General features: G+C 39.4%; 1 protein-coding gene across 1 annotated transcript; it reads right to left on the bottom strand.

Moving 5' to 3' along the window:
• ACP5 (acid phosphatase 5, tartrate resistant) lies at nt 1-11,790 on the bottom strand. The gene is given in 7 exon segments (XM_074311109.1): nt 1-791; nt 1,630-1,838; nt 1,841-1,974; nt 7,786-7,913; nt 8,901-9,164; nt 9,923-10,011; nt 11,499-11,790. Coding segments are annotated over 6 exon segments (996 nt in total). The 5' UTR covers nt 9,941-10,011; nt 11,499-11,790; the 3' UTR covers nt 1-548.
• Nucleotides 11,791-12,265: the final 475 nt, after the last annotated feature.

The raw sequence follows: 12,265 nt of genomic DNA, 5'->3' as shown, positions 1-12,265 counted from the left end.
TTTAGCCTCTGTAACAATCATTTTATTGAAATGCAGCAACAGAAAATCTCTTTCTTTGGAAAGAAAGTTCTCTTCTTTATCCCAATTTCTCTCAAAGATCAGGTTTGGGATAACAATCACATAGGAGTGGAAAACTACTCTTTAGAAATATTTGTTCATCCACACTGGCATATTCACATCAGCTGGTGTTGAGCTTTGGCCTCTTGGACCAAAAACTCTTTCAGATTTTTTGTGAACCTAGGCCCATATCCTAGATAAATCCAATGGGCCTCCCTACTTCTCTAAGTAGTAGCCAAACTCCACCTACCTGCCAGCACAGCCTTCCAGGGAGCAGGGTTGATGAATCAGCCTCTGGCATATTCCAAGGGAGACCCAAGGAAGACTAGCCTTACCAGTGCTACATTTCCAGAGACTCCCTAAGGAGCTTATCTAGGGAAATGGGAGGGAAGAGGTTAAAAGAGAACAGGGAAGGGTTCAATGAACTCCCATTATCTCCTAAGACCTTCCAAACATGAGAAAAGGTGCTGGGCAATGTAAGTTGAGAGGGTCTAGAACACAGTTCGACGGGGCAGACTTGTCTTGTAGAGAGATTTGCCTGTAGCTTCTATATATGTTATGCTCATGTCCTTGGAGGTGATCTCCACATAGGCAAAGCCACCTAGGGAGTCCCGGGATCCATAGTAAAAACGCAGGTAACCGTCAGGGACCTTACGTTGGTGTTTCTTGGAGGGGTCCATGAAGTTTCCTGCTCCACTCAATACGTAACCCACACCATCCTTGTCTTTGAGATACTGGAAGAAGACAAGTATTAGTAGAATAGCCAGGCAAACAAGTTTCCATCCCAGACCCAGCCTTTATTTCTTCTGTCTAGGTAGTAGCTAGGTTAGGCACCTAACCTTTCCTGCAGAGAAAACTGCTCAGAATCCAGAGGCCCTGCTGTGGGCCTTTTAAAGCCAAGTCATATTCACATCTCTAATTAGGGCTTAGGCTGAATCAAATCCTTTTCCATTCCTCAAATACATAAAGGAGAGCATAGAGGAGACCCAGAAATATGGGGACTAGATGACAGACTGTTAGCCTGAAAATACACATTTTCTACAAATTTGCCACAAAGACCATTTGCAGGTAATTCTAATAGTTGATATGAATTATGGTTACAAAGTGCATTCGATTCATTATGTCCTTTGATCTTAGTCATCCTATGAGGTAGGGGATGAGTATTATTATTTTGTCTACTTTTTTACAAGTTAAGGGACAAACTCAAAAAAGTGAATTTACATAAGGAGTACAGTAACTTTGTAGTCACATAGATAGTAAGTAGTAGAATATTAATTTGAGGTTAGGCTTTCTGATTCCAAGTCCATTCTTTGTTTTGTTTTGTTTTGTTTTTTGCTGAGGCAATTGGGGTTAAGTGACTTGCCCAAGACACACAGCTAGGAAATATTAAGTATCTAAGGCCAGATTTGAACTCTGGTCCTCCTGACTTCAGGGCTGTGTTCTATCCACAGCACCACCTAACTACCCCACAAGTCTAGTATTCTTGATGCCCCTTTAGCCAAAAGGTGACTGAGTCATTTTCCTGGAATTCCTTCTCACTGAAGCTTCACATTTTCCCCTTTCCCTCCTCACCTGCAAGTTGTGATCATGACCACACAGGTAAGCTGTGACCTTGTGCTTGGCCAGCAAAGGTTGTAAGTGCTTTACAAGGCAATGGGTAGGTCCGTGCTCTGCTATTGACCACACGGGGTAGTGGCCAGCTACCAATAGGTAGTCCTCTTTGGCATTGGTCAGCTGTTTCTTTAGCCAGGAAAGCTGACTTCGTGCCAGTTTCAAATCCTTGGTTTCTCGGGCTGTTGACTCAGGAAATCATCTGAATTCCCACACAGTGTCACAGTGTCCAGCATAAAAATGGCCACACTTACATTGGTTTTGGGGATTTTGAATCTGAGGCGGTAATAAGGGCTGGGGAAATTCCTGCAAAAAGGAAGTGATTCTTAGATGAGACAATCTGGGAATACATGATGCAATGTAGTATAAGCAAGGCTTCAGATGTCTCTTCTGTAGTGGACACACACACACACACACACACACACACACAAATAGGAACCAGTTCAGTGAAAGTTAGGGACAGAATTTATCAGTGGCTGATGTAAACCTCAAACTAGGTAGTGAAGGGCTCCTCTAAATGTTTTAAACTTTAAGAAGCTCCAAGAGCTGAAGATGATTCAATAAAGAATAAGGGAAAGAGGAGAAAGATGGATTTCTTATTTAACCCTATGGGACACAGTTTTAGCAACAATGTCTAATAAGTTGATTTATTGAATAATCCAGTTTTCTAATTAAAAGTAACCTAGACTGGCCTAGCTGTACCAGATCTAAAATTATATTATAAAGCAGTAGTTACCAAAACCATTTGGTATTGGCTAAGAAATAGACTAGTTTATCAGTGGAATAGGTTAGGTCCAAAGGACAAAATAGTCAATAACTTTAATAATCTAGTGTTTGACAAACCCAAAGCTTTTGGGATAAGAGCTCACTGACAAAAATTTCTGGGAAAATTGGAAATTAGTATGGCAGAAACTGGGCATTGACCCACACTTAACACCAAGATAAAGTCAAAATAGGTTCATGACCTAGGCATAAAGAATGAGATTATAAATAAATTAGAGGAACATAGGATAGTTTACTTCTCAGACCTGTGGAGGAGGAAGGAATTTATGACCAAAGAAGAACTAGAGATCATTATTGATCACAAAATAGAAAAATTTGATTATATCAAATTGAAAAGTTTTTGTACAAACAAAACTAATGCAGACAAGATTAGAAGGGAAGCAACAAACTAGGAAAACATTTTTACAAAGGTTCTGATAAAGGTCTCATTTCCAAAATATATAGAAAATGACTCTAATTTATACGAAATCAAGCCATTCTCCAATTGATAAATTGTCAACAGACAATTCTCAAATGAAGAAATTGAAACTATTTCTAGCCATATGAAAAGATGCTCCAAGTCATTATTAATCAGAGAAATGCAAATCAAGACAACTCTGAGATACTACTACACACCGGTCAAATTGGCTAGAATGACAGGGAAAGATAATGCAGAATGTGGAGGGGATGTGGGAAAACAGGGACACTGATACATGGTTGGTGGAATTGTGAATACATCCAGCCATTCTGGAGAGCAATTTGGAACTATGCTCCAATAGTTATCAAACTGTGCATATCCTTTGACCCAGCAGTGTTACTACTGGACTTATATCCCAAAGAGATTTTAAAGAAGGGAAAGGGACCTGTATGTGCAAGAATGTTTGTGGCAGCCCTCTTTGTAGTGGCCAGAAACTGGAAACTACGTGGATGCCCATCAATTGGAGAATGGCTGGATAAATTGTGGTATATGACTATTATGGAACATTATTGTTTTGTAAGAAACGACCAGCGGGATGATTTCAGAAAGACCTAGAGAGACTTACATGAACTGATGCTGAGTGAAATGACCAGGACCAGGAGATCATTATATACTTCAACAACAATTCTATATGATGATCAATTCATCTTCAACAATGAGATGAATCAAATCAGTTCCAATAGAGCAGTAATGAACTGAAGCAGCTACACCCTGTGAAAGAACTCTGGGAGATGACTATGAACACTACATAGAATTCCCAATCCCTCTATTTTTGTCCGTCTGCGTTTTTGATTTCCTTCACAGACTAATTGTACTCTATTTCAAAGTCCAATTCTTTTTTGTACAGCAAAATAACTGTTTGGCCTTGTATATAACTTATACTTTAACATATTTAACATGTATTGGTCAACCTGCCATCTAGGGGAAGGGGTGGGAGGAAGGAGGGCAAAAGTTCGAACAAAAGGTTTTGCAATTGTCAATGCTGAAAAATTACCTATGCATATGTCTTGTAAATAAAAAGTTATAATAATAATAAAAAAATAATCATTCTTGTAAAAAAAAAAAAAAAGTAACCTAGACAAAAGCTTTTCAATTTCATGTAATTGAAATTATTTTACCTTTAGAATTGTCTCTACCTCTTGCTTTGGCCAAAATTCATTTCCACCTATATCTGTGAAAGATATATTATCAACTTCTTGTCTTTTTTTTTTTGGAGGGGGGGAGGTAATTGAGGTTCAGTGACTTGCCCAGGATCACACAGTTTAGTAAATTTTAAGTATCTGAGGTCAGATTTGAACTCGGATCCTCCTGACTCCAGAGCTAGTGCACTTTACCATCCAGCTGCCCCTCTTAATTTTTTTTTTTTAATAAATAGTGTGATCATGGCTATTCAGGACACAGATCCATTTTGAATTTATCATATATGAAGTTAGTCTACATTGTTTTCAAATTTTTGTCAAATTGGGAGTTTTTCCCCCAGGGAATTTGTTCTTTGTCATGTATTGAACAAATTATTTCTAATTCTTCCTTGTCTAGAGTTCTTTCTATTTTTTAATAGTTCTAGACCCTTGTCATGATTGCTGTTTTAAAACTAAAGTCTATAAATGTTATTCCCCCTTCACTTCTACCTCTCTTTGTTATTTTCCTTGATATTCTATGTCTCATTATTTTGCCTCAATCTGTAAAGTATTGGTAGATTGGTGGGTAAAGCTAAAATCTGTAAACTTTGTTATTTTTATTACACTGGTACAACCCATTTATGAGCAATGAATATTCTTTTAAATTGTTTATTTAAATTGTTCTATTATTGTCTTCTACATTTCATTAATATTATATAGAGATGCTGTTGATTTTTGTGGGTTTCTTTTGTAATTTGCAACTTGAAGTTATGGATATGGAATCTGAATATTAAGGATCATACCATTAAAACATTAGAAGGGAAGTAGAATATATACTTTTCACAATTAGTATAGGAGGTAAATTTTTAATCAAAAAAGAGAAGTGATTACATAAAAGATTACTTCTATCATATGAAATTAATTTTTTGTGAATTAATGCAACTAAGAGATAATAAGGGAAGTAATCAACTGAGAAATATCTTTGAACCAAATATTTTTGATAAATATTTGATATGAAAGATCTAGATAATTCACCAAAATACATGACAAAAATCATTTCCTAATGGATACACAGGTTAAAGGATACAAAGAAACTATTCACAAAAGAAAAGTGGTAAATTATTAACAAATGAAAGAAATCTTCAAATCACTAATAACAAGAGAATGGATTTTGGGCTAGACCTGCAATTTCATTACTGTAGAGAACTCTTCTAGGTAAGAAAACTCCCTTCTAATATAGGTGAGCACCTTTCTCATCATGGAGAATGATTTAGAGTCACTGAAAGGTTGTGTAACTTGCCAAGTTGTAGCCAAGATATGGCAGAAGGATATAAACCTAGGCCTTCCTACTGTGCAACATTGCTAAGAAAGCTGCAAATCAAAATAACCCTGAGGTTTCACTTCATACCTGGCAAACTGGCAAAGATGCCAGGGTCTTTGGAAGGGTTATAGAAAGCCAAATATACTAATATAGAGTCAATGGAGCTATAAAGTGATCCAGCCATTCTGGAAAGCAATTTGAAATTATTTGGAGTGCCAAACATTCACAGACCCAAAGATTTCCCTGTAAGACATTTACCCCCTAAAAAGATCAGTGATAAAAAAGCCTCATATATACTTGCATGGGGCAGCTAGATGGAGAAATAGATTGAGTACCAAGGTCTGGAATCGGGAAATCTCATCTTCCTGAGTTCAAATCCAACCTAACATTGGCTCTGTGATCACTTAACCTTATTTGTTTCAGTTTCTTCATCCGTAAAATGAACTGGAGAAGGAAATGGCAAAAGTTGCCAAGAAAACCCCAAATAGGGTCACAGAGAATCTGACTAATAACAATAACCTAAATATTTATAGCAGCATTTTTTTTTTATTTTTTTTTTTTTGTTTAATAGCTGAAAACAAAGTAGATGCAAATCAACTGGAGAGTGGCTAAACAAATCTCAGATCTGCCATATATTTCCTGTGTGACTTTGGGCAAGTGACTTTCTAAGCTTCAGTTTCCTCATCAGTAAAATGAGGGGTCTAAACTAGCCAATATAAGGTTCCTACTCTAGATACGTGATCCTATGAAACTGGTATATAAATGTAATGAAATAGTATTGTGCTATTAAGACCTGATGAATTCAGAGAAGCACAGAAAGACTTCAGTGAACTGATGATACTGAGGTAAATATAACAGAAAATAGAGCCAGTACCTAAAACAATATGAATGGAAGGAACTACAACAGAACAATCAAAATTAAATGTGGTAAATCAAAATGACCTAGCTCTAGCCCCAAAGAACCTCCTCTTCTGCTCTTTGCAGAAGCGGGGGGATATAAGAACACTGCAGATGGTATCAGATGTTTTCACATGTAATGATTGATTGTGCTGAACTTTTCCTTTAATCCTTATAAGAAATGGTTCTCTGAGAAATGCAAATTAAGACAACTCTGAGATACCACTACACACCTGTCAGATTGGCTAAGATGACAGGAATAAATAATGATGAATGTTGGAGGGGCTGTGGGAAAACTCGGACACTGATACATTGTTGGTGGAGTTGTGAAAGAATCCAGCCATTCTGGAGAGCAATTTGGAACTATGCTCAAAAAGTTATCAAACTGTGCATACCCTTTGACCCACCAGTGTTACTACTGGACTTATATCCCAAAGAGATCTTAAAGAAGGGCAAGGGACCTGTATGTGGAAGAATGCTTGTGGCAGCCCTCTGTGTAGTGCCAAAAACTGGAAATTACATGGATGCCCCTCAATTGGAGAATGGCTGAATAAATTGTGGTATATGAATATTATGGAATATTATTGTTCTGTAAGAAATGACCAACAGGATGATTTCAGAAAGGCCTGGAGAAATTTACATGAACTGATGCTGAGTGAAATGAGCAGGACCAGGAGATCATTATATACTTCAACAATACTGTAAGATGATCAATTCTGATGGACATGGCTCTCTCCAACAATGAGATGAATCAAATCAGTTCCAATAGAGCAGTAATGAACTGAACCAGCTACACCCAGAGAAAGAACTCTGGGAGATGACTATGAACCACTACATAGAATTCCCAATCCCTCTATTTTTGTCCGCCTGCATTTTGGATTTCCTTCACAGGCTAAATATATAGTACTTCAAAGTTCGATTCTTTTTGTTCAACAAAACAACTGTTTGGACATGTACACATATATTGTATTTAATTTATACTCTAAGGTATTTAACATGTATTAGTCGACCTGCCATGGGGGGGGGGGGGGGAAGGAGGGGAAAAATTGGAAAAAAAGTTTTGGCAATTGTCAACGTTGTAAAATCACCCATGCAAATATCTGGTAAATAAAAACTATTATTATAAAAAAAAAAAAAAAAAAAAAAAAAAAAAAGAAATGGTTCTCTGAGAATGTGTGAACAGGGGAAGATAGTGGGAAATGTAGATCAAAGTTTCTTAAGCTGTGGATATAGGGTCTCTAACAATGTGGGCGTTGCAAAGTTATGATTTATTATCAGTAAATGTTTTATTTATATGCCTATTTTAAATATATACCTGAGATATTAAAAATTTCTTGGATGAAAAGGGATCTAGTGGAAAAAGTTTAAGTCCTGATGATGTTAATACATTTAATGGGGGGAAAGAAACCTAGATGTTTCTGAAGCCTACATGTTGCCATTCACTTCCCCTTGATAACTTTAGATTAGCTAAAGGTGAAGGAGATTAAAGTTTCTTTATTCTATCCCAAACTGTAGGATTCCTAGGGAGGCTCACTACTTACCAGCGCTTGGAGACTTTAGAATAAGCAATCTGAGCTGAAACATTCCCCAGGTGGTCGTGGTTTCCAGCTAGTACATACCAGGGAATGTTTTGAAGGGATGGGGCTGTGAACACTTCCTCAAAGGTTTCCTATGGGGAAAAAAGGAACATGGAAATTGATTAAGGTGGATGAACAGGGGATGAACATTATCTGTAAGGTACTTTGTGTCTTATAGCACCAAAGCATCTTTATGCAAAGCATATTTCAAAGTGAGTTATGCACCTAAGGTAGAAACAAACTGTTGCATTGTTGGGCTTCACTCCCTGCCTCCTGGACAGTTGGTGTCCAGATTATCATGCTATTGCTCAATTGACTCCCTCTGTCGCCAACTGCGTAATAGTTTTTCATCTAGGAGTCTCCTCTAACACTCTAGCAGCATCTCTTTTTTATTTCTAATGTGCTTCAACAAGCACACAAAAATTAGATGGATTCTTCACCACTTCACCTCCAACTACTGGAATGGGCTCTCCATTACTGGAGGTCTTTAAGCAAAGTGGAAGACTTCCGTTTTTGTTTGTGGGTTTTGGGTTTTTTGGTTGTTGTTGTTCTTCAAGGAAATTAGGGTTAAGCAACTTGCTCACACAGCAAGTGTTAAATGTCTGAGGGCACATTTGAACTTGGGTCCTCCTGACCTGGGCCAGTGCTCTATCCAGCCATCTGGCTGCCTCTGGAAGGCTTCTTAACAGTGATATTATAGAAGGAATTAATGAGTGAATTGAAATAGAAGACTTGGTAAGTCTCTTCCAGTCTGAGATTCTGCCAACCTCTATTAAAGTAGGTAATAGTTGGACTTCCGAGCAAAACAGAGTTGTGAGTGATCATAAATTCTGACCCCTTAAGTTGACAGAGTAAACAGGCTCAGAAGGGCCAAGTGACTTGCTCAGGTCATAGAGAATAATTTGCAGCCAAGGTTCAAACCCAAGTCCTTTGGCTCTAAATTCTTTTCTTTTCATGATACTCTTTCCCTAATAGAGTTTAAAGGAATTCAGGTAAAGGACTTAGGAAAAAGAGAAAGCTTTGAATAAGGGGCCTTCAGATCAAGGGACTATGAGAAATTATCACAGAGAAGAGAGCACCTGGAATCTTTTATCCTCAGCATCTTGAACTCCAGTGAAGTAGAAGTTGTCTCCAAGGGATAAGATGAAGTTGGCTCCCAGGGTTTCCACAGTCCTTCCGATTTCCTTTGCATTTGCCATCTCTCGGGCTGTGTAGAATGGGGCATTAGGAACTCCTCCCCAGTCCCCCACAGCCACAAAGCGCAAAGTGGGGACTGAATTGTCTGTCAGTGAGAGGCTCAGGGCACCTTGCAGGAAGAGGGCTAATAGTACCGTTGTCTCCATCTGCAGGGATGAGAAGCAAAGAGCTCAAAAGGAAAAAATGGACATTAAAAGGGGGCTGATTTTCTTACCTTCCTGCACAGCTTAAGTGTGTCAGCCTTATCCAGAATCTATTTTCAACACTTACTCCATCTGTATGTTTGTGTAATCTGTGCTGGGGCAAAGAACTCACTGTGAGAGGCTCTAAAAAGGGGCTAGCTGGGAGATAAGCAAGGGCAAAGGTGAAAGGAAGAAAAGATGATAGAGAAAGGAGGTGGCAGATGAGTTGTTATGGTAGGCAGGAAAATGGAAACTAGACACAGCAGCTTCCTATTTTATCATGTGAGCTCTCCAGGTACGTTGTACATGCATGCACATGATCACGTACACACATTTTCCTCCTGCTTCTGGAAAAGCTAGTGGGTAGGGAGAACCCAGTGCTGACCTAGTTTTCAAGTTGCTAGAATTAAAAGATAGTGGGGAGGGGTTAGCTTGGAAGATATTGTTGAAGTCCATCCAGGGTGCCCAATTAGCTCTAGGAGTTTCTTTCATCTTACTTTCTCCAACCCCCAGCATGAGGAGAAAAAAAATGAAAATAGCAGAAGCCCTACATTTGACCCACAGTCCTGTCTTGGCCCTGCTTTGAACACCAGAAATATCCTTGACTTTAAAAAGAGAGCTTAATTTTACCTAGTTGTTCCAGCCCTGGTATAGCAGCAGGAAACAAGAAAGTTAGAGCACTGATAGGCAGTGGAAAAGGTTAAGAGAAAATATTCACTCACTCTGGACAGTCCTCCCATCAGCGGCCCTTGAGCCTAGGGTAGGCAACCTGCAGGTGGCTTCAGGAATTCTATTGTCCTCTGGTTTTATTCTGTGGGAGGGAGGAAGCAGGAGCCAGGGAGGGACTTAGATTGGGGCTCATAAATTGATCATAATGAGGGTGATGAAGTCTCTCCACTGAGTGACCCAGGATCACCTCCCTTTGGATCATGTGAGTCTCCATGGGCTTAGGCAGTCATACTTCCCCACAGAGACAGATCAGCAGTCCAGGCTGGGGGTGGAGAGGACCTGCCAGTTCCCAAATCAGCATGTCAGCATTTCTTTACTCTTATATCAACCTACTACCCAATCCCTCAATATCCCATTTTTATGGGTCTGAGTCCTTTTTATCCACAAAAGATGACTGAACAAGGATATGAATGAAAAGGACAGGCCACTCTAGGAATGTTATAGCTCTGTCTCCTGGACGTGTAATTCTAACCCTCTCCATCCCTGCCCTTTCCCTCATCTGTATTATCTTCTATAGAAGGAAAATTTTACCGATAGAAAACCCAAACCTGCTTGTTACCATCTCTCCAATCCCCAATTCTAATTCATAATATGACTAACCAATCCATGATATTCCAGAATTTCCAGTATTATGTCTTGTCTCCACATATTTCAGGCCTTTTGTGGCTGCTAATACAGACCAAAGACTGAAGATGTTTAGGAAACATCAAGAGATAATGGCCATAACATGACTTCTCCTCCCTCTCTGAAATAACTGATAGGATTGTGGGCAATATATCCCAAAGAAAGAAGTGAGACTGCCTCCTCAAAGATTATCCTAGAAGAGACTGGAACAAAGCCCAGGGCTGGGGCGTTTTTGGAATTGAAATGAAGTTAATTAGAATTATTCCCTCTTGGTCAGGCCCAATCTAACATGTAGGGGCAATCTAGCTCATTAGTCAAGTTAATAGGGAACCAGCCAGAGAACCAGTGTTCCCAATTGCTCATATCTAAAGATAATAACTAATATTTATATGGCACTTACTTTATACCAGGCATTGTTCTAAGCTCTTTACAATTACTTTAGTTGATCCTCACAATCCTGGGAGGTAGGTGCTATTATCTCCATTTTATAGATGCAGAAGCTGAGCAGAAAGGTTAAATGATTTCCCTTGAGTCACACAGCTCATAAGAGTGGAGGCAAGATTTGAACTCAGGTCTTCCAGAACTGCAACACTTGTTTCATTACCTAATTGCCTCAGAGAACTAGATGGTATGGAGGGGTTAGCTTGAGGAATGGATTGAAGTTCACTCAAGGTGTAACTACAAGAGTTTATTTCCCTCACCTTCCCCTTTTCTATGGAGAGGGAACAGGAAGCAAAGGAAGATGGGAAAAAAAGTTACCCAATATAAGGGACTATTTGTCACTTCCAGTATAGTGTGGGGACTTCTCTGATTTTAAAAAAAAAAAAATTGCAATCTTAAACCCACTTAGGGGGGCCTGTTTCCTCCCCTTCCCCATTTCCAAGTCTTTGCCCTCCACACAAAATCTTATCCAACTCAGTCTTCGGGATTTGTATAAAGTCATACCTATGGCCTCTTTTCAGTAGATCTTGGTAAAGCAGGAGGTGGTACCTTGAATCGGCTTGGCTTTCCAGAGCACAGGTCTGTGAGATTCATCTACAAAAAGCTTGAGTCATGGGTGCTGGAAGTAGGGCCCACCTGTGTCCTGGAAGAAATCTGTTGTCTAAAGCCTATCATCTGTTGAAAGGCAGCTCCAATCTGGGACGTAAGATTGAGGTAAATAGTGACCCAATGGGGAGCTGCACAGAGAAGAAACAGTTTTACTTTCTGAATCGGAGGAAAGGTTGAAAAACAAGGTACTTACCGCGATCTGTGGGAGGAGGGGCGGGGCGAAAGGAAGTTTGTAGCTCAGGCTTGAAGAAAAGTAGGGCTGGGTCTGGCGGAAGTTAAGGGGCCTTTTTATGCAAGAAAAAAAAAAAAAATCCCACTGCTCTTCCCAATTGGTGAAAAAAACCTTGAGTCCGAGAACTGCTGAGCTTGGAAGATAAAGCATGGCCAGGAGGGTCCGCCCAAACTTTGGAGGACCTGCCCTAGGTTAACTTTAAACTGCTTTTAATGACATGAGTAGAGAGGACTAGGATGCCGGAGAAGGACCAAAAAACAGGCTGCATGGGTCCCTGATCACTGATTGCGCCCCTTAGTCCATTCCTGAAAGCCCTATGTGCCCAAGCTTTTAATTGTGGTTTTAATGAGGCTGAACTGCAGGCGAGATAGGGGTCTTCTGGGGACAATCTCCTCATTAATCCTGTCTGATCCAGCTATAGTTTGATGTT

Source organism: Sminthopsis crassicaudata, chromosome 1 (assembly GCF_048593235.1).
Source record: "Sminthopsis crassicaudata isolate SCR6 chromosome 1, ASM4859323v1, whole genome shotgun sequence".
Classification (NCBI taxonomy): domain Eukaryota; kingdom Metazoa; phylum Chordata; class Mammalia; order Dasyuromorphia; family Dasyuridae; genus Sminthopsis; species Sminthopsis crassicaudata.
This window is presented reverse-complemented; position numbering and strand designations above follow the sequence as displayed.